The following is a 13309-nucleotide window of genomic DNA, read 5'->3' as shown; positions in this document are numbered from 1 at the left end:
TCGCCACACGCCGCACTGAATGGTTCCATGCATATTAGCAGTTTTATCATGATTTAACGAAGTTAACCACAGCAAGATTAGTTCATCTTCCGTTCGACACGCATTATAAATGTAACCACACATTGTTTTAGTCTATTTACATTTTTTCAAACGCGCAATTTTCCCACAACGTCGCGCCCTTGTGCCAACACGGCAGGTTTCTGCCCTTTGACATTCCTCTGGCCTGCCGCCACCACAGAATGAAACCAATAAACGCTGTATCCAGTGGCGAAAATATGGGGGCTACATAAAAACATTCTACACAAGGCATGCTTGGCCCTCGATCTTGAGAATCACCACAATCAGAATAAAATAAAAGTTATTTAGAAAAAATGAAGTATGATGGAGAGGGGGGGGGGGGGCACATGAGCTTCAGTGCCCCCCCTTTGGAGTAATAATGTGGCCTAGCTCTCAACTCGACAGATAACTTACTGTTTGCCTGCGCCTCGTCCATTAATTGTATAGCTGGACAAGTTATCCCTTACTTCTCAGCGTGAGAGATACAAGGGGTTGCGTGAGAGCGTGAGAAATGGTTGGAAGGCAAATGCCTGAGACTTGAGAGTTCTGATAGTTTTTAAGAATGCTCAAGATGCATGTCACGACAATAAAGACACAATATTTACAATACAAACTGACAGATATTATTATTTCTTGCTTTGTTCAAATAAACCATTTCATGTGCATTCTAGACATGATTCACAGATAACACTGCGGCCTTAGTTCTAGTCCAAATCTCTCCAAGCCTTCTCAAGAGCTACCTGCCAGTAGGTTTCTGCTCCAACCCCAGTTGTACCTTACTTGATTCAACACATCAACCAGCTAACTATTAGAACCAGATGTGCTAGATTAGTGTGGGAGTGAAAACCTAGCAGGAGGAAGCTCTGCGGAAGCAAGGTTCGAGACCGGTGCTGAAGTGTTTAAGATGTCTCCTCCTCCTGGTTGAGGACGGAGGTCTGCTGCTGGATCTCGACCATCCTGAGGGCGGCGTGAGGACCCCTGAGGCTGGACCCGGAGCTGCTCTTCATCACGTTCTCTGAGCTGTAGGCCTTCATGCGGTACGCACTGGCCTTGCTCTCACAGCAGCCCAGGGCACTCAGGGCCAGGTAGGCGTCCCTGCGGAACGCCCGCGTGAAGATGCCGTACAGGAAGGGGTTAGCGCAGGAGTTGATGGGGAAGAAGAGCACCAATAGGATCTTGGAGTTGGTGACGGTGATGAGGGGAGCCTTGAAGGCTGCCGAGATGGCGAAGAAGGAGATGGGTGCCATGCAGAGCAGGTCTGTGAAGATGAGAATCGCCATTCGCTTGGCAATCTTGGTGTCCGCGCTGCGCTCCGGAAACTCTGGGTTCCTCACCGCCAGGTAGATGAGGACGTAGCAGACACAGACGACCAGGAAGGCTCCCACGTTGAAGAGCAGGAGGAGCAGGATGAAGGCCTGCGCCGGCCCGGTGAGAACGTCCATGGGCAGACACATGCTCACCTTGCTGTAGCTGCTCACGCCCACCAGGGGGAGCAGTGCCAATCCCAGGCAGAACAGCCAGCCTCCGGCCATCACGCCGGCCGCCTGCCCCAGTGCCAGCCTGCGCTCCAGCTGCAGGGCGTGGGTGATGGTGTGCCAGCGCTCCAGGGTGATAGTGGCCAGTGTGTACACGGACAGCTCCCCGCCAAACACGGACAGGAAGCCGGCCGCGTTGCAGCCGGGGCCAGTCTGCCACTCGATGGCGTAAGTGCTGTAGTGTCCGCTCGTGCGCAGGTCCACCGATGCGATCATCAGCAGGTAGATGGCGATGCATAAGTCGGCGAATGCTAGGTGGCACATGAGGAAGCGAGGGACGCTGAGCTTGTCGCGGCTGGTGAAGAGGATCAGGAGGACGGTGAGGTTGCCCACAATGGCCAGCAGGCTGATGAACCAGATAGCGACTCGGAGGAAGCGGAAATGGATCAGATCCTCACAGGGGTTGAAGGCGTCGTCCTTGGGGCTGCACTGGATCACGGGGCCGGGTGAGGCAGAGGTCAACAGTGAGTACTGAAAGTCCTCATCTACATCTGCTGCTTTCTTCAGTAGGTCAGATGAATCAGGGCCAACAGACAGAGGGGGTAGTAAGGCTGCACCGACACCCAGGACCCTTTAGGGGGAGCAAGCGGGCAAAGAGGTGGTTAGAAAACCAATATAGAGTACAGAATAAGTCACAACCCTTTATCAGAGCCTGTTTAAAGGTCCCATGACATGAAAACTTCACTTTAGGAGGTTATTTAACATTAATATGAGTTCCCCTAGCTGCCTTTGGTCCCCCAGTGGCTAGAAATTTCAATAGGTGCAAACCAAGCCCTGGGTACTCTTCTCCGCCTTTTAGAAAATGAGAGCTCAAACGCTCGGTTTTGAAAATCCACTATTATGACGTCACAATAGGGAAGGTTACCTCCCCTTTCTCTGCTTTGCCCACACAGAGAATTTGGCCCACCAATAAAAAAAACGAGCTACGACCGTGCGAGCGCGACATTGGTTTTTCCTCGAGACATCATGGCTTGCAAACGACCGAAGCATGGCAGTTAGCCCCGCCTCTTTCTTCCTCACAGCATTTAAAGCTACAGACACAGAAACAGCGTGTCCTGAGGAAAGCTCATTGTGGGATTGCTTGTAGGGCCTGTAATTCTGAACCAAGGCTGAATTTCGGGAAAAAGACTTCAGATACAGTATTAAAGGGACCACTAAGGCCTATATAAAAGTATCAAAAAACAGCATGTCATGAGATCTTTAAGGAGAGCCTGTCCACTCCCTATTAGGCCCCATTGTACCGAATTTGGTTGCAGTTCCACCAGAGTTCCACTGGGGGTGATCGCTAGCGAGTGCATGCTGAAGGGGAGTCTATGGAGCTAAACGGCAAAATTTGTCTCTTTCGCCTGATTGTCGTTGAGAAATCTCAGATTGATTGTAGTTTTTGCATGTTCAACATGGATTATAGGTCGAAAGTTGAATGAATGAGTATGGACTTATGTAAGGACTTCTGTCCTTTCGATTTCTTACAGGGTGAGTCGTTGTTGCCCATAACATGCTAGTATTCTGCTAATGAATGCTGGTAAGAGAAGGACTGACTACGACCAGAGATTCCGCTTGACGGCATCCGAAGCGGAGTCAGAATGTCAGAGCTTTAGCAACATTAGCAACAACATTAGCAAGCCAAAACTCTTTCTAGCATGTGTATTGACAGGAAGAACCTGTCAGCTGTGTTGTCGATGCCTCGAGAGAAAAAATTAAGGGACCAGAGCTTGCCATAAAGCAGTATCTCTGGTCGTACGATGTGTATACAGTAACAGAAAGGCGACTTTAAAAAAATCTAACACCCAGCAGTGTGTATTTTTTTTCCTCCCCTTTCGAATTCAGAATTCAAATTACTAGACAAAAAATTATATCCTGAGAAAAGTGGATTTTGAGGGGTATAGCTCCATAGACCTCCATTCATTCTGCACTCGCTCGTTAGCGCCCTCATATGGAACTAGAGTGGAACTGCAACCAGTTCAGAAGCCGGACGTTTCCCGAGAGTGACATTTCTCCCTATATTAGACATTCTCTGCCTTTATCCAGAATCCTAAAGTCAGGAAATGCCAAGGATTACGCACTGAGCCACATACTTGGTGGTGGTGCCAATCGGTACACAGCAGGGCCGTAATCATAATATATATTGGGACACCCCCCCCCCCCCCCCCCCCCCCCAAATATTCAAATCTGGTCAAAATGTCGTCCCCCAATATATTGATATAAAAATATAAATACAATATAAATGTGATACGCTACGACAGGCAACCACACACGCTGTCCGAAATTATCATTTTAAAAAATGTAATCGTATTCATAACTAAACATTAAAAGTTCTCAGGGGGGGCCCCTCTGACTCCCGAGCATATTTCTTCCCCCCCAATGTTGACTCCATGGCTACGGCCTTGGTACACAGGGTATGTGAGCAAAGGTAATTTTCACAACAACAAGAATGGTCACAGTCTCTAAACTGTCATGGTCTCATTCATCATGAAATCAGTACAGTGTTTTTTGGCATACACTACAGTAAGCTGTTTCCGTTACATGAATAAATCACATTCAACCAAAAGTCCCTGATGAACTGTGCAGATGTTAGGTGACAAGTTGCCTCCATTTTTGTAGTTAAATAAGTAACTCAATACGACTAAGTTAGGGGACTGACTGTTCTGAGTGTGGTTCTAAAGAACTGGAGGATTCTAGATGCGGATGGTCGGAAAGGTCACCTTACATCATGATGTGAATATAAACATGAGGGATCCACATGGGAGAGTTTCTAGTCAGTATTGAGTTACAGACTGTGGTAGGGAAAGCAATGCCGAAATTCTAAAAAGAACATTCAACGTGACCAAATGAAAAGAATAAGGAGACCATAAAATGCTCTTCTGAAATAGATGATGGGGGAGGGATGGGGCCATGGGGGAGAAAGGCGGTCAGCGGGGGAGGGAGGGGGCCAGGGGGGCGGGGGCATGTGTAAACAATGCAAAAATGACGAAATCAAAAGAGGGTGTACCTGTATGTGTTACTGAAGTCCTACCTCTGTCCCTGTAGTCCTACCTGTGTGTGTCTACTGTACCCATGTGTGTTCCAGGGTAGTCTATTGTACCCGTGTGTGTTCCAGGGTAGTCTACTGTACCCGTGTGTGTGTTCCAGGTCAGTCTACTGTACCCGTGTGTGTTCCAGGGTAGTCTACTGTACCCGTGTGTGTGTTCCAGGTCAGTCTACTGTACCCGTGTGTGTTCCAGGGTAGTCTACTGTACCCGTGTGTGTGTTCCAGGTCAGTCTATTGTACCCGTGTGTGTTCCAGGGTAGTCTACTGTACCCGTGTGTGTGTTCCAGGTCAGTCTACTGTACCCATGTGTGTTCCAGGGTAGTCTATTGTACCTGTGTGTGTTCCAGGGTAGTCTACTGTACCCGTGTGTGTTCCAGGTCAGTCTACTGTACCCGTGTGTGTTCCAGGGTAGTCTACTGTACCCGTGTGTGTGTTCCAGGTCAGTCTACTGTACCCGTGTGTGTTCCAGGGTAGTCTACTGTACCCGTGTGTGTTCCAGGGTAGTCTACTGTACCCGCGTGTGTGTTCCAGGTCAGTCTACTGTACCCATGTGTGTTCCAGGTCAGTCTACTGTACCCGCGTGTGTTCCGGGTGAGCAAGGCGCAGCAGTGGCTGTTGTAGGTGAGATTGGCCTTGGCCAGGGCAGGCAGGGCTGTGATGGGGGGCAGCGTCTTGAGTCTGAAGGCCCCCTGGGCCACCAGGGTGCGGACCTGCTCCAGACCCTGCAGCGGGAGGGTCTCAATCGCCGTCGATGACACATCTCTGGAAAACACCACTCTCATTCACATACTGTCGGGAGACTCGCACACACTGCAATGTGTGCGACAGCCTGTCTCTGAAGTAACTACTAGAACCTGGACAACCTTGGACAGGAGCTTATTTTATTATTTATTTCTAGTTTATTTTTTTACTATATGGTCTAAATGGAACAGGGTGTGTGTGCATGTGAACCACTCGGTTAAGGGGATTTTTCGAGTCTTCTGTGTTTCAAGTACAGAAGTATTTCAAGGCCTGGTACTGATGTGTGAGAGTGCAGTGGGAGGAGAACCATGTCACCTACAGGTGTTCCGGGCCCTCGGCGCCCTGGAACGCCCGGACGTGGATCCTCTGCAGGTTCCTGTTGTTCGTCAGGACCCTGCAAACACAGAGAATGTCATGACAGATGTCCTCTTTAGCTAAGACTGTTTTTTATTACTGCTGAGAGGGAATCTTGTTCAAGTAAAAGGGGTAAAATCTTTTAAAAGTACAGTTCGTTTATCTTGGTTCCATTGAAGGCGTAATCATGGATCTCTCTGATGCCGTTGTTGAACAGCTTCCTACACAGGACGCGGAAAGATACACAACATGACAGGAGTTTCTCATAGATCAGGGGCCTCATGTATAAAGGATTGCGCAGCTTTCATACCAGAAGATGGTGTACGGCCAAAACTCGAAAAGTACCTACGCACAGAAATATTCACATGTATAAAAGCGGTCGTACGTCAGGTCTTGCGCACCTTTCCTTTATACATCACAATCAACGTGAGATTGACCGCACGTGAACAAACCACTGACCCCGCCTTTCCTCCTCCCATAAGTGAATATGCAGATGGACTATAAATGTGCTCCTGAGGTCATTTCGTTGTCTGAATTACCGTATTTCTTCGAATAAACGCCGCCCTCGAATAAACGCTGCACCAAAAATGAACGTTATGAAGAGATACGGTGACTGTGAGATCGAGGTTCTGACAACAGAGGTGGGGGCGAGAAAATGGCAATCAACGTTTTTTTCCGTTCTTGTGTTCTTGCGAACTCGTTTGACGTCATCTTTCATTGCCCAAGTACAGTTCCAATCCAAAGAACAAAAGTCACCAAGAACGCCAAAAATACCCGGAAATGTTCCTGATCCGCCCCTTTTATCAAGGATGCATTGGATGGTGACTTGACTTGACAATGTGTCCTGTTTGTCAGCCTGTCATCAGGTATTAGCGACAAAAGAAAGTCGGCGGAGTGGAAAACTGTCACTATTTGCGCCCTTTCTTGTTTTTAACCTGTAGCACTTTGAGATTTAGCTAAATGTAAAGTGCATTACAAATAAAATCATTATTATTATTATAGGGGCCATAAATGATGTGGGTTCAGAGAACCGGACCATGGCAGAAATTAAGAAGAAATTGTCCGATGTAAAACCTTAAATGAAGAAACGAGTGGTGGCGCATCGTAACAGCATGGCAGCTATAGGGTTAGCGTGACATGCATTTCCTGAGTGATTTTGTCATTCGTTTGACACCCTCAAGTTTAACATGATATGAAGTGGTGGCGGATTAAACAGAAGGCTATATAGCGTTTCCCGTGATCATCCACATTAATGATCAAACTTTCCGTGACGGCCCGCACATTCTCACGTCAAGTAAATCTTTATACATCACAAAGTATGCGTGAAAACCAGCGTACGCAAGCTTTTTGTGCGTACACAACGTTTATACATGAGGCCCCTGGGGTCTCATTTATAAAACTGTGCTAGGATTCTTACTAAAAGTGTACGTACGCCCAAAAGCCTAAAATGGCGTACGCCAAAAAAAAAATCTTATTTATAAAAGCGTGCATACGCACACCTGTAAGCAATGTTCCCTTTATAAATCACAGACTACCCACAAGTGTGCGTACGTGAATCTGCATTTTACCCCGCCCTGACCACGCCCATTTTTTACCATAAATGGTCAATGCAAAGCACTCATGAATGCTAATCCAGTATATTAATGACCCTGGCATGCGATTGTTCTTCACGGTGAATCATGGCGCATGACAACTTCTCAGACACTGTAAACCTATTGGTGGAGGCCCGAAAACCACATTATTTGGTGGCCGTTGGATAACCAATAAAAAAAAAACAGTGCGAGTGGCGTCAACTGTGCCAGTGATACCGCAAATCGAGATACAATTTGAAAACAAAAGTGTTTTGTTATGAACAAGTAGTCTATTGAAGTCTGGACTGATAACGATGACGTAGAGTGTAGCGATTGCGCGGGATCTTAACGACTGTATTTCCAGTTTTTGACATATGATATATGCACAGTATTAAAGAAATATATTTAGTTATACAATGTGTTCTGCAGTTATATGTGATGTTATCCTGTATTCCATGCAGTCGGGCTCGGGCATCTCCCCCTCCTACATCCCGTAGTGGACAATCTGATGGTGAGACATAGGCCCTACAGCGCTGAATTTTGATTTAAAATTTGAGTTGGATTGTACAAGGTGTTTATGGAACAATTATCAGTCAGTACAAGCGCAAATAACACTGCTGGATTTAATCTTCATGATAATTATGAAACCGAGTGAAAAAAACGTGTGTAAGGAAAACAAAATATATAAATATTACGAGTAATGTTCTTCCCACATTCACTTTCTGCAGTCTGACTACAGTACGGTCATCTGTATCGCCAATTCCAACTGCTTCCAAAATGTGCGTAGGCCTACGGGGGGGTCAGAGTTTGCGTGGAGGACCGCACATTCTCCCGTCAAGTTTGTTTTTTTATAAATCACAACCTTTGCGTGGAAAGCGGCGTACGCACATTTTCAGCCCCGTTTTGTGCGTATGCAAGCTTTATAAATGAGACCCCTAATTTTTTTACACAATCAGGTTTCGGTTGATCTTACCTAAATAAATTACTGGAGTATGGTAAGAATTAAACCTATATATACAGTTTTAAAGATCCTGTAAAGTGGAATTGAAAACGAGTTCACCACACCACAGAAGAATGTGTTATTAACTACCCATCCAAATTCGAATGAAAAAAAAACACCGACAAGTATGTTAAATTAGGCTTTGAAATCGTGACAAAATCAGCACTCTTCTCTGCTTGAGACTGGGGGGGCGTGTCGCCTGAAGGAGCTGAAGCTCCGCCCCTCGCTGCCTAGCTACGACCCAGATAATGGACGCTACGTCAAGCCGAACAAAACAGTATAGAATTAGAATTAATTTGTTCAATGAGTGAAACATACAGATGCATGTAAATGAAGCTGGTTCCCCTGAGCTGTAACACAGGAGTAAAAATGGACACCAGAGACAGCAGACAGTGAGCTCTCCAACTACTTCCAGCACATTAGCTACCATTTCACCAAAATACCATCATTCTACACCGAGTAGCCTAATATCAAGTTAGAAGCAGTGTTCAGCAGAGAAGACTGCTGATTTTCTTAAGATTTCAAATCCTAATTTAACATACTTGTCGGTGTGTTTTTTTTTCATTCGAATATGGATGGGTAGTTAATAACACATTATTCTGTGGTGTGGTGAACTTGAAACTCGTTTTCAATTCCACTTTACAGGATCTTTAATGATCACTATGCATCCATTCCTACTCATAATCACTATTCACTACTCCCTGTGTACTACTCACGCACATTCTAATGTATTCCCTGGTCATTCCAACAAAGTGGTTGGGTGGAATCGACAGGAGATTGAGGTTGTCACATATGTACCTGCAACGACAATGTATTCTGTCATAGGAAGTCACAACACATCCTATGTCAGTCATGTTCAACCCTGGTCACAGACCCGGGTTGGAGGGATTCACCTACTGTACCAAGACATGATGGTGTGGTTAAGGATAACAATCATGATTTTGATGATGAATATAATAATGATCTCCGGTCAGTTTACAGACTCACAGGATGAAGTCTTGTTCTAAAGAGCAAACTGAGGTCAGGTCTGGAAATAGACCTATCCCTGTGTTGGTGATGCTCCTGTAAATGGTGACAACAAAGCCTGTTACTCTTCCAGGAAACAAGCAGCTGTTACTTTCAACAGACAAGCAGCATTACATTAACTCCACAAAACACCAATACCATTCACAGCTGGAGGGTTTTGTCTGAGAAGAATGAAAATTGTGACACAGTGAAATGTTATTAATATTAATATCCAGTTGGAGAGGGAGTAACAATGGAACGCTGTTGCCCCACACATCTTATAGTATCTTAATCAGAATGAGATGCAGTATTAAAACATTGTTTAGTACCCCAATGGAAGAGATTCATACAGACAGTCTGGAGAACTCCGTAGAGAGCTAGTCACAGCTAAAGCCTAAAGAATGACATGTTTCTCACTCACAGATGTCGTAGTTTTGGTAGGTTGTTGAACGCCTTTTTGTGAATGTGCACAAGACTTCTAATGCTCTGAATGGAGCTGAAAAACATTAACAATACATTGTCTAAATTACCCAGGTGTAATGTCAAATCTGACAATGCATCTAAAACCTAAACCTACAAGATTGGTTTGCTAGAGAGTGTGTTGGATTCAACACATGAGTCTGTGCTGTGCCAGATGAGGACATGGGAGAGGGGAGAGGGGAGAAGGAAGAAGGGACAGGGTAAAGAGGAGAGGAGGGCGAGAGAAGGGAGAGGGGAGAGGAGGGGGAGAGAAGGGAGAGAATGGAGAGGGGAGAAGAGGGGGAGAGAAGGGAGAGGGGACAGAGGAGGGGGAGAGAAGGGAGAGAATGGAGAGGGGAGAGGGGAGAGGAGGGGGAGAGAAGGGACAGGGGAGAGGGGAGTGGGGGAGGGGAGGGGTAGAGGGGAGGGCGAGAGGAGAAGGGAGAGGGTAAAGGGGAGATGGGAGAAGGGAGAGAAGAGGGAAGAGGAGAGGGGATAGGGGAGTGGGGAGAGGGGAGAGGTGCTTGACTAACACTCACATATCAGACAGGCTCAGAAGGTTATTAAACACCAGGTTTTGTATTCAACACATGAGTCTGTGCTGTGCCAGATGGTGGAGCAGAACCATCTGAGTGGGGTGAGGAGGGAGAGGAGAGAGGGAAGAAGGAAGAGGGAGGAGGGGGGAGGGGGAGAGGAGAGAGGAGAGAGGAGAGAGGAGAGAGGGGAGAGGAGAGAGGGGAGAGGGGAGAGGGGAGAGGGGAGAGGGGAGAGGGGGGAGGGGAGGGGAAGAGGAGGGAGGGGGAGAGGAGAGAGGGGAGAGGGGCTTGACTGACACTCACATATCAAACAGGCTTGGAAGGTTATTAAACGCCAGGGTCTCCATGGTTTCCAGGGTAGTACTCTGAGAAATTTCTCTTAAACCACAAAAAGAAACAAAAAATAATTTTCAGTCAAAACATCTGAATACAAAACACACAGCACATGATACAAACTATTACAAACAAAAAACTGTTGAATATGGGGTCATCGGTTAAACTTAGGGTTCTGGTGGTCATTCGAATTTTCTTCCTTTTGAAGTTTTTGACAAACCAGCCAGTAAGGACCTCAGAAGATAAGGATACGAAAAGGTTGTATTCTGTTCTAGACCTTAGAGTTCTGTCCGTGGAGAAGCTCTACAGAGCGTGTCTTGAGAGGGGGTTCCTTACTGAGCTGAAGTTAAAGAAGAATGTTGCAGCACTCACATCTCCTCGACCTTGCCCAGGCTGTCAAACGAGAGGCTGGAGATTGTCTTCTCTTCCATATATTTCAGCACCCTGTTGAAACAGCGGACCCATGGATGGCCAATACCAAAACGCTGTCAATCGAAGCATCCCCCTCATTTCAGACTTTAGCTACTTTAATTTAGCCTCACAAACTGCTAACCCCTTTATCCACCTGGGCTTCAAGACCTCCAGATATGGAGTTCTATTTGTGTCAAGTGTGGGAAGGAGCAGCGCTGGAAGTGCCTCACATACAATTAGTTTGATTCCAGTTCGTTATGTCTGTCAGCCTTGGTGCACATGGATGCTTATCGGTCAATGCTCAAGGCTCTGTGGCCCTCTGACAGAAAGGTCAAGATTCTCAGCCTTCAAGCATATCAACCATCCGTCAACCTCACATTCAGCTCCTCTGTACTTGCTTTTCCTGGAGGAAGGACCAATCAGGACCACTTGATCAGGAAGGGAAGAACCCTTGACCTTCCACAGAGTTTTTCTTTTAACAGAAAGTTCACTAGCTTCTTCACAATAAAGAAACATGTGGTGTGAGACTTTCTGAGTGTAATGAGACGCAGAGGAAGGTTTCAGACTGGAGACAGTCACAGTTTAAGCTGGGCCAAGCCAGGACAGAGGGGTGCTGGGTAGATTCTGCACCAGCTTGGTGATTAGTGGATGTGGTTTAAACACTGTCCCAAAATTACCATCTAACCTGCAAGGGGGGGAACAAACAATGGTGATCTTGTGTGACTGGGATGGAGTGCAGCCTCACCTCAACATGTGTGGGTGCAAAACCTTAAACAATAACAATAAGGGACTCTGGTTATCTCTCCAACCCTCTCCCTCCCTCCCTTTATCTCTCTCTCTCTCCCCCCTCTCTCTCTCTCTCCCTCCGTCTCTCTCTCTTTATCTCTTCCTCTCTCTCCCTCTCTCTCTCTCTCTCTCTCTCTCTCTCCCTCCCTCCCTCTCTCAGTTTCTCTTTCTCTCTCTTTAAAAAGAAGATTTCCCCTACAAAACTAGAATTGACGTGATTTGAAAATGAATGTTTTTTGGGGGGTGAAGAAATGGGGCACATTCAGTATTACCTTAAACTATAAACTATATAATATTGTATGAGGTGCATTTGGAAATAAAAATGTCCTAACAATAGTATGCCACATTTCATATGAACAGAAAAGACCGATGCCCTGTAATTATACAATTTACTGATCAGATCATTTGTCTATTTTGTGGAAATTTTGGGTACCAAAATGCTTTAAATTAACTCAATGGAGTCTGGACTCCTGGGAGATATTCTTACGGGCGACGTGTTGTTCTGAATAGTCATAATTCCAATAGCTCATGCTTCGCCGACACTGCTGTTTTAGATTCACAAAGCTGTCTGCAAAGCTTAGCTAACCCTAATCAAGACCGACAAGTTTTGCACCAACCATTACTGTAACTGGTTTTAACATGCTCACCTCTTAGTGTAAAGAATGTCAGATGGCTGAGCGGTTAGGGAGTCAGGCTATTAATCAGAAGGTTATTGGTTCGATTCCCGGCCGTGCAAAATGACGTTGTGTCCTTGGGCAAGGCACCTCACCCTACTTGTCTCGGGGGGAGTGTCCCTGTACTTACTGTAAGTCGCTCTGGATAAGAGTGTCTGCAAAATGACTAAATGTAAATGTAAAGAAGGCTTTACAAAGTCCCATTGTCATCATAAGCTTACTTAGTGCCCATTAGTGCGTCTGCGCGTAAAAGCGCAGGAACAAAGGAGTAACCGTCATTATAATTAGTTCATTTTCTATTGAAGTTGTATTGGTTATACATCCGTTTTGATTATTTCAATCGTGTCCTAAAAAGCACAATCATCACCACTGCAAAGCTGTCTCAACATGCATCACTTACAGCCGTCTCTGGGGGACGGGCACGGACCGCTCCGTTAGGTTGTTGCATCTGATGGTACCGGAGAAGCAACGGCAGATACTCGGACACCCGAACTTAGCGGCATCCAGAGAGGCAAAGGATAGCAGCAAGGACGTAAAGAAAAAAACAGCACGCGATGTCCACATTATTTTACTTGTGTTCACACCGAAGCAGTCCCTTCCGTCTTTCTGGGAATGTCCAAATGACTCATAGCAGTGTTCTGTGTGTATATTCTGCGTCTATCAGAAACGGTAGATTCAACCAAAGTGTTATCCTTCCTCTCGGTTTACCGCGGAACAGGCTTGTGTCTCTGATCACGTAGTCCTCGATGATTCTGATTCCAACCCTAGAAATCCTGAAAGTGCGCTGTTGAGTTGCGCAAATGCTCCATGTGCGCTCAC

At 46.2% G+C, this 13309-nt stretch overlaps 1 protein-coding gene across 1 annotated transcript; it reads right to left on the bottom strand.

The window, feature by feature from the left end:
• Nucleotides 1-755: 755 nt before the first annotated feature.
• Nucleotides 756-13054, bottom strand: lhcgr (luteinizing hormone/choriogonadotropin receptor). The gene is made up of 10 exons (XM_067236718.1): nucleotides 12891-13054; nucleotides 10992-11063; nucleotides 10590-10664; nucleotides 9713-9787; nucleotides 9274-9348; nucleotides 9007-9084; nucleotides 5868-5936; nucleotides 5681-5755; nucleotides 5197-5382; nucleotides 756-2163 (listed from the first exon to the last, which is right to left on the bottom strand). The coding sequence occupies exons 1-10, from the start codon at nucleotides 13052-13054 to the stop codon at nucleotides 957-959; spliced, it is 2076 nt and encodes a 691-aa protein (XP_067092819.1). The 3' UTR covers nucleotides 756-956.
• Nucleotides 13055-13309: the final 255 nt, after the last annotated feature.

This window comes from Osmerus mordax, chromosome 5, assembly GCF_038355195.1.
Source record: "Osmerus mordax isolate fOsmMor3 chromosome 5, fOsmMor3.pri, whole genome shotgun sequence".
In the NCBI taxonomy this organism is placed as follows: Eukaryota; Metazoa; Chordata; class Actinopteri; order Osmeriformes; family Osmeridae; genus Osmerus; species Osmerus mordax.
Note: the sequence above shows the minus strand (reverse complement) of the source record. Positions and strands in the feature narration are given on the sequence as shown.

What these genes read in the sequence shown, in the direction of transcription:
- lhcgr (XM_067236718.1), bottom strand. Translation starts at nt 13,054, where the DNA reads ATGTGGACATCGCGTGCTGTTTTTTTCTTTACGTCCTTGCTGCTATCC. An exon ending in ACCAGGGAATACATTAGAAT is followed by an intron (nt 5,937 to 9,006) that starts GTGCGTGAGTAG and finishes CGTCCTGTGTAG; the next exon opens with GAAGCTGTTCAACAACGGCA. An exon ending in GGAACCAAGATAAACGAACT is followed by an intron (nt 5,756 to 5,867) that starts GTACTTTTAAAA and finishes CTGTGTTTGCAG; the next exon opens with GGTCCTGACGAACAACAGGA.